Source organism: Equus quagga, chromosome 5 (genome assembly GCF_021613505.1).
Source record: "Equus quagga isolate Etosha38 chromosome 5, UCLA_HA_Equagga_1.0, whole genome shotgun sequence".
In the NCBI taxonomy this organism is placed as follows: Eukaryota; Metazoa; Chordata; class Mammalia; order Perissodactyla; family Equidae; genus Equus; species Equus quagga.
Window position 1 is genome coordinate 57,972,963 of NC_060271.1, and position 18,388 is coordinate 57,991,350.

General features: G+C 35.5%; 1 protein-coding gene across 6 annotated transcripts in view; it reads left to right on the forward strand.

Annotated features, from left to right (window-relative positions):
- Positions 1–18,388, forward strand: part of REV1 (REV1 DNA directed polymerase) — a 91,777-nt gene that overhangs the window by 41,461 nt on the left and 31,928 nt on the right. For all 6 annotated transcript variants that reach the window (XM_046663037.1, XM_046663039.1, XM_046663042.1 and 3 more), the window contains 5 exons: positions 3,025–3,193; positions 10,130–10,282; positions 12,949–13,658; positions 14,763–14,870; positions 16,266–16,382. In XM_046663037.1, coding sequence (XP_046518993.1) covers positions 3,025–3,193; positions 10,130–10,282; positions 12,949–13,658; positions 14,763–14,870; positions 16,266–16,382 — 1,257 coding nt within the window. The remainder of the gene's footprint in view (positions 1–3,024; positions 3,194–10,129; positions 10,283–12,948; positions 13,659–14,762; positions 14,871–16,265; positions 16,383–18,388) is intronic.

Here is an 18,388-nt window from a genome sequence, read left to right on the forward strand (position 1 = left end):
GAATAAGGTAGACCAGGTTCCTGCTCTCATGCACATGTTCTGGGGGGGGAAATCTGACAGTAAACTAGTAAACAAATAGACAAGATAATTTCAGCTTGTTGCCAGTACTCTAAAGAATCAACTGTAAAAATTAGCTGGTGTTAATTTTATGTAGATTGCAGGGATGGGGTCCTTTGTGTGTGTCACACAAAGCTTAGCATCATACAGATTTCATGGTATTGGATACTATCTCCCACACATTTTTCTAATTAGCCCACATCTGCTGAATTAAAGAAGAGTGTTAAATACAAGAATGAATTTATGTAAAACTTCAGAGCTATTGTTTGTATTCTTTTGAACTTGTAATGTTGAAGTATGCTGTGCTGCTGAAGAAATAGAGCCAGAAAGAAAGACTGTTTTTGAAATTTCAAGAAACAATCAAAATGAGGGCAGCCAGCAGCCACCATGCATGCCAGGCTGGTTGCTGATGGGGTGGTTCCTGGCTGCTGTCCATAGTGCACTTTTGGCTGTTGTTTTTGTTTGAAAGTTAGGGTAACCATGTGTCAGCATATGTCTTGTCTTCATCCACCATTTCTTGTAGGGTCTATGGCAGGAGCCTCAAGTCGTATATATTACTTGAAAGGAGTTCTGATGTCATCATAGTTTATAAAAACGGTTTTTGTATTGAGTGCTTATGTGCCAGACTTATTTCTTCATTACAGCCTTATTTGTTTATTTGTAAAGAGAGGAGAAAGCTTAAAGGAGTTAAGTGCTTCTCCCAAGTTACACAGTAAAGAGCATTAAAGCCAAGATTAAACCCAGGTCGGTCTGACGCCATAGTCTATCTTACCTTTTGACTAGATTGGTTTTCAAGGTCTACTTCACACTGAAGAATATACGAGAGTTTTCAGAATTGAACTTCAGGGAGCCCCCTTAACTTGATCCAGTAGAAGGACAATGAACTCTCCAGGTTTTCCAGTTCCAAATTTCCACAGTAATTAGATTTTTTTTTAGGGGAGAGGGGAGGAAGATTGGCCCTAAGCTAACACATGGCTTGCTGAGCTGTGTGAGGGGCGCTCCTGGAATCTGAACCCATGAGCCCCAGGCCGCCAAAGCGGAGTGTGTGAACTTAATCCCTCCGCCACCAGGCCAGCCCCACAGTAATTAGATTTTAAAGAGCAACTAAGAGGGGAGAGTGTGTGTATGCAAAGGTAATCTGTTCCTGACAGTCTGCTGTTTTCTGTTTAAATCATTTAATACATTTAGAATTGGTTTAGGAAAGTTGTAGATTAACCTGTAAAAAATTTTTTACACTTCTGTGCTTTTTATTGGATTTGGTATTTGTCGGTATATTGCATTTTATCTGTCCTTTTCTTTGGTACTTCCATTGTTTTTTTATAAGGTCAGCCAAATTCTTTAATCTTAGGAAAAGAAAGTAAATTTTTATAGATTCCTGACTGGCTGTTTAATTTCCGCTATTTTACATTAAATCATTGTGATCCTTTAGTTTAATTTTTGTGATCCCTAACCCGTGAAAACCTTCTATTATGTCTTTTGAATTAATTTTATTTAAAAGTTGTTTTCATTTCTCTTTCTACTGCACTGTTCACTTTGGTAGCCACTATCCACATGTGTTAAGCACTTGAAATGTGGCTAAAGTAGATGTGTTTTAAATGTCAAGTACACTGGAGTCTGGAGATGTAGTATGAACAAAAGAATATGAAATATCCCAATTTTTTGTATTGATAACATGTTGAAATGATATTTTGGATCTGTTGGATTAAATAAATGTTACTAAAATTAATTTCACCTTTTCATTATTTTTAATGAGATTACTAGAAAATTTTAAATTATATATGTGGCTTGCCTTTGTGGTTCGCATAATATTTCTATTGGGCGGTGGCGGTATGTGCAACGAGTTGCTTTATATGAATTCTACCCTATGAGAATTTACCAAGAATTAGTCAAACCTGGCATATCTATATGTGCTTTGTTGGGTTTTTTTCCTTCTTCTAAAGACTTAAACTCACCTAGTTAGAAAGTGTTTACTTAAATACTTGGACCTGTGTTGCCTGGGCTTAAGGAAAAGCTGTTGCTTGAATAACAAAGTAGATACATCAGCCTCCTGTGACACGCTTCCCCCCAGGGTGCAGCTGCTGCTAGGGGAGGTGTGATTTAGAGCTTTCCTTTGGATAACAGGTGAAAAAATAGAAAAGCTATTGAAAATAATTATTTTAATGTGATGCTAGTAATGCTGATCATGGCATAACTTGAGTGAGTCAGACATTTCTTTTTAGGGGAAAGCAAAAACCACATTGATTCTTGTTTAAGATATTTTTATAGTTTAAGAAAAAATAATTTGATACAAAAGTGAAAAAATGATTCTTGGTCTGCAGTGTTTCTTTTTGGTATTGGTGAACTTTATTTTTTGTCTTTGGTACAAGTTCATATTAGGAAACTGAGATTACTTTACCCTTTCTTATATTTTCTTAAATAAAAAGTAAAATCAGGCTTCATAGAGGTAACATCTGTCAATAAGCCCTGTGGTAAGTCTGCTTATAGTAAGTCTGAGCAGTTTATCTAATGCTGTATTACTAATACTGTATTACTCGAAGGGAGCTGTAGGATTAACTGGAGTCTCTGTAAACTGATCAATAAACGAGTATATGTTTGTTAGTTTTTTCTAACATAAGATACCAGTATCAAGGTCATATATCTAAATGTGGTCAAAGTTGAAAAATATTTGCTCTCTTATTAGTATTTGATTCATTACTTGAGGTCCCTGTTTCCTCTTCTAGGCATCTCTTAGCAGTAGACGTTTTTGTGTGGTTGGCTGTCTCTAGCAGCCAGGGGAGAAGGATGTACTAAGACAAACAGCTTCATCACTTTGAGTTTTACCTTGGAACCTTGTTTACTGGCAACACAGCCGTGGAAAAAGTGAACCAATAATACATCTTTAAATTGGCCTGTTTAAGGCATTATTCAGCTAGGGCTCTATTTTGTTATATATAAAACTCTTAATGTATTTTAATACTAATTTTACAGATCCTTCTGCTGAGGAATTGAGAAAGCTAATGATGTTGCATGGAGGCCAATACCACGTGTATTATTCCAGATCGAAAACAACACACATTATTGCCACAAATCTTCCTAATGCCAAAATTAAAGAATTAAAGGGGGAAAAAGTAATTCGACCAGAATGGATTGTGGAAAGGTAAGTTTAATTTTTAATTAAATTAGTAAGTTTTAAAAGTTGAAATACTTTTTATTTCTATTATAAACACTTATCTAACTTACATTGCCTCTTAACTTAAGGGTGAAGGGTGAAAAGTAATTACTGTCCTAAACAACACTACTCTTTAATCTCACATTGATAATTCAGGTGCCTAGGATTTGACATCCTATTAAAAGTAGTACACTAGTGTTCTTGCAACCTCAGCTGCCAAGAATTAGGGAAGATGACTCAAGTAAGCAGCAGGAAGCAGTGATGGGAGAGGGTTGACCAAGCTTCTTCTTCATTCAACAAATGTTTATGCACCTGTTAGGGGCTGGGAAGTGTTCTGTGTCCTTGGGAAATAGCAATGGGTAAAACAAAGATCCCGCTCCTACCTCTTAGAACTTACATTTTATTGGGGAAAACAGGTAGTAAACAATACACTTAATATATGAGTAAATTATATATTAAAAGTTGACATGTGCTAAGGGAAAAAGAAGGTCAGGGTAATGTGCACCTGGAGTACTACAAGTGAGGACAAGGAGGAAGAGCAGTTTGCAGTATTATTAACACCTAGTTTTTAGTTATTAAATTGTGGTTCCTTTGCTGTTTGTTTGGAATTGGCATATTGTAAATGAATGGTGACCATTCATATTAACTTATAGGTTTAAATGTGTCATCTGGAACCTTGGTGATGAGCCATAACTTAAGTGAGTTACATTTTGAAATGGTGTATAATATATATGAGTGATTGCTATATTTATGCAAGTTAAAAGTAAAAATATTAAAATCATGATTTTACGTATGAATAAATTGTAATCAGTGTGTAAGAGAATAGTCATATTGTATAATGGAGTGCTAATGAAACTGGAAATTATTTTTTTAGTCACTTGCCAGGCTTTTTTTTCCAGTCCTAAATTTCGTTAATTCTGACACCCTCCACTGATTTATTCATCAGATTTAGTATTGCTCACTTCCTTTGTATAGCAGATACAGCAGCATAGATTCAGTGCGAGGCACCATATAGCAGTGAGAAAGGCGATGCTTGGGAGATGTACCTGGTATCACATCCAAACTGCGGAGTTCAGTGTCCCTGTAATCTTCTCTGCCTTTGGGAACAGTTATACAGTCATTCTGAACTGCATTTCCTCATTCGTAAAAGAAGACTGGTAACTACCTGCTATGATTATATGAGAACTAGAAGTAATTTGTGCAAACTACCTAGTACAATGCCTGGCACATCCTACAGCCATAATGTGTAAGAAGTTAATGTTATTGTTTTATTTTTAGTCTATAAACATTAGCAAGTATTAGAAAATAAATTCCAAAGGGTCAGAAGTGCATTTGGCTTCCAGAAAGCTAAATGTATCTTACAGATTGAGGTTTTTTTTTTTGAGGAAGATTAGCCCTGAACTAACTACTGCCAATCCTCCTCTTTTTGCTGAGGAAGACTGGCCCTGAGCTAACATCCATGCCCATCTTCCTCTACTTTGTATGTGGGACGCCTACCACAGCATGGCTTTTGCCAAGCGGTGCCATGTCCACACCCAGGATCTGAACAGGCGAATCCCAGGCCGCCGAGAAGCGGAATGTGCGAATTTAACTGCTGCGCCACCGGGCTGGCCCCCAGATTGAGTGTTTTAAACCTTGGGGGATTAAGTTGAAGGCTCCTCCCTGAAACATCTCACTGATTCCTTCTGCTGTGTTCTCATGACCTACCCACTGTCCATTCATTATATGGGATCAATGAACATGGCTTTTAGCTGTGTCTCTACTTGAAAAGGAATTGTCAAGTTTTCAGTATAAGAAGTTAGTATCATTCCAGAGTTAGCTATGTGTTGTCACATACAGACAGTGCTATCATTGTGCTAGGGCTAGGATTTTGAACTGGGTGTGTGTGTGTGGCTTTGGAGGGAATAGGGGAGATCCATGGATAGCAGGAAAGTGGGGGGATGAAAAGGGCTCTTCCTGGGTGGGACTTGATTTGCTTAGAAAAGAATAGTTTTTGTTACAGTTGTTTTCTTTACAGCTGCTCTTCCTTCTTGCCCTTAGTGCAACTAGTGAGATAATATAAGAGGAAAAGCAACTGAGGCAGTTAGAAGTTTTAAAACTCACCTTAATGGATTTTATTTTACTTTGAAGTCAGGCTTAATCACCTGTTTTTAGATAACTAAAGTGACTTTGGACATCATGATTGTATGACCTGTTTGCTTCATTTTATATATGAAAGGCAGGCCCTCATAAGGTTAACAGATTTGCTCAAGAACAGCAGGGTTCAGAATCCAGATTTTCTGACTCCTGTTTGTGTCCGCTTTGCCACTTAATTAAGGTTGCTATAGATGAATTGGTCCATGTGGAAATGGATCAGTCTGGGCATTTATTTTAATATATAAACATATATATAATAAATATAAAATTTAATATATAAATATTTTATATATTAAAATAAATACCCAGTGTCTACTCTTTCAGAGCGTGGAATCCTTTTGGTTAAATCATGGTGCTGTTTTCTTTCACACTCTCATCCCAGTCTTGTTAATCTCTTCTTCTCAGCAGTGTTTTAATGAGATTTTATTATATTTAAAATTTCAAACATTATATTAGCTATTTAATGGATGATACATGATTTTCTCTCCTATAATTAGTTTTCCTGTTTTTAGTTGAGAAGTTTAAAAAGCAGCTACGTCTTGTAAGTTGTGTGGGGTGATTGCTTTGCTTTGATTAGAATTCCCGGGTGTCTGTGTATGTGCCATTCAGCCTGAGTTAATGTACGCGTGATTGTAGGGCTGTGGCTTCTGGGAGTCCTTTAATGAGAAGCCTTGTGTGCATGAGGTTAAGGTATGGCATTATTTTACTGAAACCTTTGACTTGTAAATCCTATACTTGTGTATGGTATATTACAAGTTAGCAATTGTCAAGTTTTTGCCATAATCCTTTCTTCAGACAATTTTACATTGAAATTTGAGGTGTAGTATAGTTAACGAGAAGCTGCTGATTCACCCCGGTGCTACCTCATGCCTGAGGAGTGCCATGGAGCGCAGTTTAAAAACATTGTGCTAAGTGACTATGATTTTGTTTTTGTTTTGTTCGTTTTGTGCTGTCTTCCGTGGCTTGGGGACCTGCCTCCTACGGTTAGGTTCTCACGTGGGTCTGCTGGGGTTGAGGGGTGATAGTGGTTTACTGTTCCAGTTATGCCAATGCACTGGGCTCCTCTGGTGGGAGTGACTGATTCCCAGAGTTTGTCCTTTCTTTTTAAGCTCTCAAACTATTTGTTAGCACATTTGTCTAATACTTAAGATACTCTTCAGAGTATTGTACTTCATATGGGCTCAAACTTTGTTTCTAATTGTAGTCAATGTAAATATTAGAGTGCTTATTCAACTCGTTTAAACGTGATTCCAAGTTTATCGCATGATTTTTTTCATTTCCCTTGTGTTTTTGTGTCTTGCCTCAATTTATTTTTCATAAAAAATGTGCATAACTCTAGTTCCTGGTATAGATTTGGCTTTTTTAAAAAAAATCTTGGTGTCATTTACGTTTTTCTCTCATAGCACTGCAGAATAATTCTAAAATTGTTTTTACTTGGCTGACTAACCAACACATTTCAGAGTACCCCCCAATGACTTGTTGTAGGTAATGTTTTATTAGAAAATATATTCTTGGTCTTCAGGAGCTAAAGAATGAATAGCTTAACTCTCAGAATCTGTAGTAAAAGGCAGTCTGGACCTTGTGGGCGAAAGGGCAAGAAGTCATCTACATATTTTCATACCCATTTTCTTTTCTGAGCTCATGGTGTTTTGGTGAGTGCTTGGAAAGGTTAGGTCATGGAGGTGGGCAAAGGGAGTTTTAATTGAATGCAGAAGGATGATTTTTGCTTAATGGCAGAATAATAGGCAAAACAGCCCACTTTTTCCTTAGCACATAGTTAGATCCTTTCTGGCCTTAAGTCCACTTTTTTTTTTTAAAAGATTGGCACCTGAGCTAACAACTGTTGCCAATCTTTTTTTTTTCTTTCTCCCCAAAGTCCCCCAGTACATAGTTGTATATTCTAGTTGTGAGTGACTCTGGTTGTGCTATGTGGGACGCCACCTCAGCATGGCCTGGCAAGGGGTGCCATGTCCGTGCCCGGGATCCAAACCCTCGAAACCCTGGGCCACTGAAGTGGAGTGCGCGAACTTAACTACTCGGCCACGGGGCCGGCCCTTTAAGTCCACTTTTGAATAAGGAAGAAGGTAGATACCTGAATGGATAAGCAGATGGGTATACAAGAGTTGGATGCTGTTTTTCTAATAGAGAATGACAGGGACATTAACTGGAACCATAAAAAAGATTCGATGTGCAGAATTGTTTCATACAAAGAAAGTGCTGTTACTACAAGCTGTAATAAAACATTTGGAATAGATGTTAATGTAGTGATTTTGTTTTATCTTAATTTTTGTAAAATTTCCCAGAATCTGTTTAGAACTATCAGTGTAAATTCATTATCAGCTAATAGAAATAGGAAATGATTTAGAGAAGTGTTAGATACAAAGTTTTGTTTTAGAGATTACTGGAGCTAGAGGACAAAGCAAGAATTAAGACTCCCCGAAGTAGACGAATATTTCACTTGTAAAGAATATGTGTCTGAATATATTTTCAGTGTTCATGGAAAGCTAAGTAGAAAAAGAAACCATCTTTTGGTAAAGTGAAGCTTGTGTTTGTTTTGAAACTTAGATTTTGACATTTGGCTCTTTTTTTCCTAGGAAGAGTAGTAAAAATGTAGATACAGTTCCTTTGTGCTTAGGATGAGCAACAAAATTAGAAAATTTTAGAAATTAATCCCTGAGAGATTTTTTAGAAAGAAGATCTTTTAAAAATATACTTTCAGATAATGTTTCTATCTGTACATCTTTAGAAGATAAATGGATAAGCAGGGATAATTAGGAGTGTACAACTGGTGTATAGTGGTTTGGGCTTCAAATTAAAAGAATTTTTTGTCTAACATTACTATAGTGCATTGGGCTTTAATTCCTTTTACTAAGTATCTCTGAGGATGTCTGATTTGAGACCTGCAGCATTTAATAAGTTGGCTCTCTTATTTTATATCAATCTCCATGGACTTAGTTATATAAGCCTAAAAATTCTGCTGGGTAATGTGGCTCTTGTTAGGATTTGGACAAGATCTTAGGCTCTTGTGTATGATCAGTGTTGACCATAGTCATAGCATAGAGAGCACCTTTAGAGTCTGTGTCACACGGGTGTGCTGTTGGTAGGGCAGGAGAAGCAGGCATAGTAGGGCCTTTCCCCTGTTCATTGCACTTTGGTCTCACTTCAGATATGTAGCTGGCATGGTGGGCATAGTTTCACTCTCTATTTATCCCTTAGTTACAGCTATATATGATGAAAAGGGTAAAAGAGATCTGTAGTCAGGCAGTTGAAATGATCTGTTAAAGGGAGAAAAGTTAGTTTGATAAAGAATAAAGTAAATTAATAAATGGTCTAATTTTAGGACTTTGAATCTAGTATTTGAATGTAACCTATAATATTAAGACTAACTTTTAGCGTGATGATAAATCTAGGTAAATGAAAATTGAAATGTTGTCACCAGTATGTTCTTTACCATCATAATTTAGTGGTTTTAGGGTTTGGGTATAGTTTAAGATAGTTTAGGTAGGATTACTAAATATGTATTGATATTATTACATAAAGGACATAGTCTGTAACGTTATATAGTTCCATTTTATAATATATCATTAGTATGCTTTCCTATATTCACAGTTGCTGACTCAGTATTTTAATTGTTTTTTTTGTGCCAATTCAGTTATTTCTTGCATGTTTGTTATTTTTTAAAAAAAGTTTTCTGGAATGCCCTTTGAGAAAAGAAAAATGTCAAAACTCTTGGATTTATGAGATAATAGGAAAAGTATTTTTAGTCTCTTTTTTATTAATTTTTTCCTAAATAAAGAATGACTTCCTTAGTAAATATTTTAGGTTTAAAGCCAGAAATGTGTTTAGAAATATTTCCTGATACTTAAGAAGTATTTTTTAAAATTTAATGTTAGCATAAGTATGTTGGTTGGCTATTTTTAAATTTGAATTGAAAATGTTATTTTTAGAGATACAGTTAACCGTATAGAACTCAGTTCATTAGAAGACAAAAATAGGTTTAAGACTGCTTAATCAAATTAGTTTTAGTTCTCAAGTACAAAAGGAAATAGGTGTTTGGGAATGTTAGTTAATGTGCTGGTACCACCACCCACCATGTGTTATAATACTGGTATTCCCTGGCTTTTACTGGTGACGTTTGTATGTGGTGGACATTTGGAAGAGGGTATATGTGATAGCTTCTGCCCTCTTAGAGTTCAGATCCTCAAGTGGCTTTGTCTGTCACTTTTACACGTAAAAATAGTATAAATTATTTGTTCCTCTTAAAGTTGAGATTCTTTATTGTGTCCTTTTTTTGTTTTACAATATTTTGCATTTAATAGACATACTGTGAATTATGGAAATTGGGAATCCTCATCTGGCTTACTTATTCTGGAAAAACTTAATATTCGAGATGGGATTTGAAAAAGTCTTGATGATTCTCTGTGAATTGTTTGGGGGGAATTATGGTAAATATTAAATATGAAGATTAAAATAGTGACTAGTCCAGCTCTGCTTGCACTTTTTCTCATCTTACTCTTGTGATTTTTCTTTTTTTCTCATGTAAGATTGTTGGCCACTAATTTTTAAGATTTCAGACGTGTGTCTTTTCATGGGTGGAATGTCTTAAATTCTTAAGTTTTTAAGTAAGATAATATTAAGGTCAGTGATACAGAGAGAGAAGGAATAAACTAGGAAAACAGGTGGCTTATTGTTGGTGAAATACTCTGATTGTTAAGAACATTGATTTTTCGTGGAGCTCTCAGTTTCCCCAAGTATTGAACTCAAATTGGTGTTACTTTTTTGTTTCAGCATCAAAGCTGGACGCCTCCTGTCCTATATTCCATATCAGCTTTACACCAAGCAGTCCAATGTGCAGAAAGGTCTCAACTTCACTCCTGTATGCAAACCTGAGGATCCTGTGCCAGGTCCAAGCAATATAACCAAACAGCTCAACAACAGGGTGTAAGTTTGTCTAGATTGAGAACACTACAAAGCTGGTTTTTAGCAGTGGGTGTGGCCTGTGCTCTGCTGAAGAGAAAAGCAGCTATAAAATCTGGTCATTCATCATATTAAACATTTGAAGTATGTGTGTGCATGTCTTGCCTAAAAATTATTTTTATCATGAAAGTTCCATAAATAAAGTGTAAACAAGGAAGCTTTTCCAGTCATTTTAGAATCTCACGTTAAACTAATGGATCTTAAATCATTAGACGTGAACATTTCTGAAAGTAATTTGCTGTAGAATATTGCTTTCTCAAAAACTGAACTATACACCAGCTATGCTTTTGTTGTATGCTATGCGTAGAAAGACAGTTAATGAAAATGTTAATATTTCTAGGTTATTTTTGACAAATTCCAAGTTTATGACAATTCTAAATATGTTGTATCAATGAAAATTTAGTTGGTGACCCTCAATGTTACAGTTAGAGGTAAATCTAGACTTTATTCCATGTAGCTGATTTAAAAAATATAGTGATTTAAGCTTTAGTTGCAATAATTCTGGGTAAATTGGTTTCACAGTTAATTGGTGTGTTGCCTTGTATATCAGGTGGTTCATTATCATTAGCTTTGTACTTATTTATTCAGTTGCTTGCTTTGGGAATTGGATATATTTTTTCCAAAAGACCAGCAGTCTAATTAACCTGGGAGGATCCGATATCACTACCTTCTGTATGTAATTTTTGTTGTCATTTGTTCTTTAACTTGTATATACTTAGAAGCATGGTATTCAAATGTTTTTTATGTCACCTAAAACTTTTAATATTTTTAGTACTGTCAAGGTGTATGACAAGTAATATCAGAAAACCTTTTTCAATACACTGTTTCATATATTTTTCTTAATCTACACTAATAAAAGTAGAAAATAGATATGTGTTTTTTGAAATTCTTTGTGTCAATTTTAGAGAGAATTTACCTATTAGATTTTACTTCTTAATACATTTACGCTAAAAATTATTTGGCAAATAAATGTATATGTACCAGTGGTATATATCCAGTACAGCTGCTTTGTAAATATTCATTTTTCTAGGCTGAAAAACTGTAGTTCAGAAAGAATGTATACTAGTGGTGTATTTTCTTGCCACTTTATGCCTTTCTGTTGCATATGTTGCTAGTACACATATAAAGAATCTTAATATTTCTGACACAGAAAACTAGATTTAAGACTTTTCTGACTTCGCTTTTGTTGCTTTCTGTGACTATTTTTTGGTATGTTCAATACGTTTTATAAATTTCTTTGAAATTCTCTTATGTGACTTTTTGCTCACTTGCTTTCTCTTTATCTCAGGGGAGAGACTTTCTCTGACATGTAACAAATTAGGTTTTCTTTCTTTCCTCTTTTAATCATTTCCAGTTGTCTTCTTTTTTCCTTTCGCTGGTGTGATCATCCGTGAGAACTGGACCTACTCAGAGTTGGCTGTCATGTTCCATGAGATGGTCAGCCAGAGCCAGGGCCCACCCAGAAATGGGTGGTAACGTTTTGCATCTGACTCGTGTGACTTTTCTGTGTGTTCACACTGTCTGTTATGCTGTGTTGATGCTAGGATGAGAGACTATAGGTTAAACCTGATCATACTGTGGTAGTCTCACCTTTGCCTGGGTACTATGTCTGACACCCTCATCTGGAGGCTGAACTGTAATTGGATTAATGCTGTGGATGTTCCTGAGAAGAATGAATTACTGTTCCCTAATTCAGGTTTTTGTTACTTAGATGATTCTTGGGAATGCAAATGAATTTTGTCTTTTACAGAGCATTACCAAGCAGACATCTAGAGGAGCCAAGGCTGTGAATTTAGCGTACCATTTGTCATAGGTCCTGCATTTAAATACCTGTCGTCAGGAAACCTCGTCCCATTGCCTTGAACCTCCCTGGCATCTAAATATGCTTTTCTTAGAAATGAATGTTATTTCCTTTGTTAATAGGGCGTTCCCTCATTTTTCTAGGTATAAATTTTACTAAATTACCCATACACATTGACCTGGTTCTTACTTGTTATCTACTTGTGCAGCAGTTGGCCCCATTAATAGATAATGCAAATAGTCTGTTAGCCTGCCTTTTCCTGAGTGAAACTGGCCTCAGGATTGTAGCAGTATTGGACTTAATATGTTGAACAGTGCCTTACATAAAACTAAAGTTAAAACTAGGAGTAAGAATTCAAATAAAGTTTCTTACCCATTTTTTATGAGAGTTACTCATTTAATTCAGCAAATACTTATTGACTACCTCATAAATGCCAGACACTGCTACAAACTGGATATTTAGAGCTTACAGATTCCAATTAATTTTTAGTGGGAGAAGTAACTGAAAATAGTTTTTTTGATTTTTCTTCAACCTGGAAAAGATTCCATTGCATTTCTTCTTTGGGAGTGTCCGAAGTTAAAAGAAAAAAGAAAAAAAGAAACCCTAAAGGCAGTTAATGTTCTAGAATGTTCCTAGTTACCTTGCTACTTTGGTTTAGCAAAGAATTACCTTTTGTTGGAAGAGAAAGCATATAGAATTGGTGCCTTAATTTTTCTGTTTTTAGGGGAGAATATCGAAGTCTGTATCACTTAAGACAGTATTTAAGAAAAATTGTTTTAGCCTGAAAGTCAGGCATTATTAATTTAAGTAAAATTTTTTCCTGTTTTAGAAATCACATAATTAAGAAGATTGAGACAGAAAATGAAGTCAAAGTCAATGGAGTGAACAGCTGGGATGAAGAAGATGCAAATAACGGTTTTAGTTTTGTGGAGCTAGAGCAGATCTTTCCAGGAAGGAAACAGAATGGAATTCCGCATCACAGAGGCAGCTCTGCCGTTTTTAATGGACACACTCATAGCTCTAATGGTGCCTTAAAGACACAGGATTGCTTGGTGCCCGTGGGCAACAGTGCTGCCAGCAGGCTCTCTCCAGACTCTGCCCAGGAGGAGGAGAAGGCTGAGAAGAGCAGCGCTGGCTTCAGAGACCGCCTCGTGCAGCAGTTGCAGCAAAGCGTTAAAAACACAGATGCTTTGCGGAATCCGCACAGAACTAATTCCTTCTCATTATCATCTTTGCACAGTAACACTAAAATAAATGGTGCTCACCACTCCACTGTTCAGGGGCCTTCAAGCACAAAAAGCACTTCTTCAATTCCTACTGTTAGCAAAGCAGCACCTTCAGTGCCATCCAAACCTTTGGACTGCAGTTTTATCTCAGACTTCTATTCTCATTCAAGACTGCATCACATATCCATGTGGAAGTGTGAATTGACTGAGTTTGTCAGTACCCTGCAAAGGCAAAGTAGTGGTGTCTTTCCAGGAAGGGAAAAGTTAAAAAAAATGAAAACAGGCAGGTCTGCACTTGTTGTAACTGACACAGGTAGATACTAACGTTGTTTTCTTAAGAAACAGTCTTGCTTGATCATTTTGTTCTGAAGCTGTTGTTGGTGTTCTCATCAGCACTGTGCTCTCATAATACAGAAGTCTTTAGGAATATCAGGTTATGTAAGTTGCAGTAAGTATAATATTATAGAAAGCTTTCATATTTATTAAAATATTTTTTACAAAATTAGATTTAAGTCTGGCTAACTGAAAGTTTTTAGGTTACTGAGACACCAACAGTGTTGGGATTCTGAGCATTCATTCCTCATGTAGACTTCATCAGTTGTTGAAGTTTTGAACTGTAAAATATAGCCTGTATTATATTCAGAGCTTAAAGTCCTGTAAGAATGAATTGGTTTGGTAAGAGAGTAACTGTTAATTTCTAGAAGCTTGCCTCATGATGGTTTTTAAATAAATAACTTCAACATAATAGCTATTGTAATTATAGTGGTAAACATTTAGTGAGATAAAGTGTTTTCGGGTGTAGATAGATTAGTTGATTGTATTTTGTATTCTTTAATACTTTCCTTGTCATCAAAAATGAACAAACTCAGGCTATATTTCTGTGCCAGCCATTATAAATTAGTGTCTGGTTTGAGGTTTTAGTTGCTTTTTATAGATTATGTGGGATTTTTTTACGAGGAAGGATCTCAGAGATTATCTACTATTAGTCTTTAATTTATACCTGTGGAAACTGAGGTACAGAGAGAAGCTGATGGTTCCGTCCTAGAAAGTGATAGAGCCTTCTCCATGTGGGTTTTCCTGTTGTGTTTTGCTGTTTTTGATGTATTCTTAAATGCTTTTTGTTACTTATGGAATATTTCAGAATAATGTTACAGGTATTAGGTGGTATCTTCACAATTGATTTAAAATTGTTTGGAAATGAAATTTGTATCTCTGAATGACTTTTAGAGCCAAAGAAACTGAAATTTGACTTCTCTTAAGGTGGTAGAAATAATCTGTAATAGCAGAGTCTTTTTTTTGAAGACTTCATTTTACTTCTAAGCATTTAAAAATATAATTTCTAAAATTAACTAGACCTGATTTTTTCTTTAATGTTAAAAATTAGTTTGGGCTTTGAACATTCTCTTTTTCCTCCTAGGAAATATGTCAGTGTTGAGTTCACCCAGACATCAGAGCTGTATAATGCATGTTGATATGGATTGCTTCTTTGTATCAGTGGGTATACGAAATAGACCAGATCTCAAAGGTCTGTATTCTTGTTTATGTTTTAAGAAAATTAATATATTGTTACATTTTCTAAGGGATCACAAAATCTTCTTTAAGAAATATTTATTCTAATTTTCCTTGGCAAAATCAGTTTCTGCTTCCAAATTGTCTGGACTCCATTATCAAGAGAGATGTGGGGAAATTAGAAGTTTTTTCCTCCCTGTAGAGATCAGGTCTTTAGGGAAGAATACTTACCTTCAGCTGAAGGATCTGTTGTCTAAGAGTAATGTAGGCAGGAACCTGCATTGGGCATTTTCTACATTTTTATTTATATTTACTATGTTAATCAATGGAAATTTTGTGGTAGCATGTGTCTGCACCTTGGGTCACAATCCTTTCTCTTGAATAAATAGCTGTCCTGGTGTTAGTGAACATTCCAGCTTTTTGGTTGTAGGATAATTTTTGTAATGTTGAGTATTGCTGAAATATGTTTACGTCTGTCCAGTCTTTGTTTTAATGGAATTTCAGATATTTGGGAGCTAGTCAATACTTTTCAGAACATTTATTCTGGATTTTTCAGTAGTTCTCTTTTTTTGAAAGATGTAACTATTACCATTTTCTTCTGAGTCAGTCCTTCCCTTAAAGAAATCACAGAAACTGCTGGGTTAATAGCAGGGCTTAATTTTTGTCATGAGGAGTTGCTGCTTCAGCTCTGAGAGCAGTGTTTAGAATGTTAAAGAATTAACTTTAGCTCAAGTGACTTTTTGATGCATTATTTCTTTTGTCCTCACAACAAATGCATTCAGTAAATTATATGTGAATTATCCATGCTATTGCTTTACGCAGTTATAGTTATCTTTTAACTTACCCGAGGAAAAGATACATGAAAGATTTTATAACTAAACGAAAACTGAGGGACTGTGTACTCATGTTTGATTATTTGGTAGGTCGGATTGTGATTCCTCTGCATATATATGTAATTTGTTTCTCTTGCCGTAAAATTAAAAGATTAGTGTAGATGTTACGCTACTTTTCTGATACCAGAAATCTAAAAAAATCTAGATACAGTTAGTTTTTCTTTCTCTCTCCTCCTGTCCAATCTGAATGTAGGATCTGAGTGGCTTGTTTTCTACTGTAAGAAACCGAACAAAAACCCTGCAAGGCTAAGTGATAGTGTTGCTTTTGTGTTGAATAAATATCAAAATTGTCATAAATAGTTTGCATTTTTGGGGGTGCTGAAAATCTTAGATGGCTTTTGCATGGTGATTGATCATCTTTAAAGATAATAACTCCTTTATGAATTAGTGCCTAAATAAAGCTGCAGAAAAAAATGTCATATTTTAAAATCTTTAGAAAAATCTTCCTTTACATGTTGTCAATGTTGTTAATGTTCCTGTACTTAGATTTAAAAATAATTTTATTCTTTCCCCCACAGGGAAACCAGTGGCTGTTACAAGTAACAGAGGCACAGGAAGGGCACCTTTGCGTCCTGGCGCTAACCCACAGTTGGAGTGGCAGTATTACCAGAATAAAGTCCTGAGAGGCAAAGCAGGTACAGATAATGAGCTGTCTTTGAAGCCGTAGTGCTCCTGTTGAAGACTCCTGGATTTTGCTGTTGGTATTACCATTACAGAAATGAAAGCAGAGTTGAAATAATTAGCTTTTTCATCCAATGGTTTTAAGGGTGTCAGTGACATCTTAAAGCAAAATCTGAAAGTAATACCAATGATTGGTTTATAGTTAGGCTTTGTTGAATTGGATGGTGATTTTCCTAAGACAGAGAGTGAAGAATGTTTTCAAAGATGTGATTAGTTTGCTTTGTACAAATTTAGATTGGGGGTGAAAATCATGGACATCATTTTGTGGAAGCCTCTAGACTTGAGAGTTAATTACTAATTGTTTGGTCACGGATCATAGTAAGGACACTAAATTTCGTGTTGCTAAAGATTTATGTGAGGCGGTGGAATAAGAAATGGTAGAAATAAGAAACTTTAAAGTTCCACTTTATTGGAATAAGAAGATAAATACCAGCAATAATTCCCCATATCTTTGTTGAACCTATTTCCTATGAAAAGCAACACTTTCTTGCCTCTCTGGCGTTTAAGTTTTGGCTGTTAATAAATAAAAATCATAAGTTATACTAATCACAATGCTGTTAAGATTTTCACGTATATATATATTTTTCCCCCCGAGTCAATTACCTGAGAAATATTTGCTTAGAAGTTAAATCCTTTGACATTGATCAGTTTCCTCATGGATGTCTGCAAAGCCAAAAAATTTTTTTAATCATTTTTTCAGAAAAATATTAGTCAGGAAGTAGTCAAAAATTAGATACACAGTGGAATGGAAGGCTTGCAGTTAAATTTCATCCCAATTATTTCAGGTCCCTAGTTTTCAGTTACAAAACCTTGGGCTTGTGTTAGAAATTATCTCAATGACATTAAAGCGAAAGGAAAACCACTAGACATGTCTGAGGACTTTTTGGGATTACAGTCTTTTTGTTGGTTGTGATCATCTGTTTTATAAGGCATAAGTACAAAAGAAAATGTAGATACATCTTTATGCTTCCTGTGTACCTGTGTATTTTCCAGATTTCCTAAAGCTTCTCTTGGTTTTTATATCTTTTAAGAGATTTTTGAGATTCTAGCATTTTGTGTGTCATGAGTAGATCTTGGGGTAGCTAGTGTTGAGCTTGGTGAGATTTAGTTGTATTGTGATACTTGACAACATGGGTACTTTCTTAAGTATTGTTAGTATGGTTTGTGGTAGGGTGGTTTTTCTTTTTGTATTTTCTGTGTGGTATGATTAAAAAGATGAAATCTTAAGTTCTAGAAAACAATTAAGTAGCTTAAACCCACAACTAGAAGGACCGGCAGCTAAGATATATGACTGTGTACAGGGGGTGTTTGGGGAGATAAAGCAGAGAAAAAAAAAAAAGAAAATGCACTATACTTGTCATATATTGGGCAAAAACAAGTAAAAACATAATAAAAGTTGAAAGAAGGAAAAAATACTAAAATACTGTGTGCATTCTATTCAGTAACATCTCTCAGTTACTCGGTGCTCAGTTTCTCCAGTAGGTAGAATCTTGTATTTGCTCCACACGTCCTTATAGCAGTCCACATTTACAGTTTTGGCCTGGGCAAGCGTGCATTTCTTAGGAGTAGCAGAGAGCTAGTCCTCTTAACGTCTTTCCTTCCATCACAAATAATCTGACCATAAACAGTTTATTAACAGAATACTGTCGCTGGCTACTTAATTGTCTTTCATCAGTTTAGCTGCTGGATTGTCATAACATTGGGATGACCTTGTATAGTTCACTTCCCCTCCACCTCTAAATGTGGGTGGTAAACCAGAAGGTAAATGTTAGCGGAAATATTGAAATTTTCACTTGCCATTGAAAACTGTCAAAAATAGACTTTCCTGTCACTAGAAAAGTGAATATGATACTTTGCATTTCGTGCTCTTTCTTTAACTTGCTGTCATTCACTTTTATTTCTTAAGCCTTTTGACCCATGAGGAGCTTACCAAAATGTTTGCTACATATGAAGTGATTAG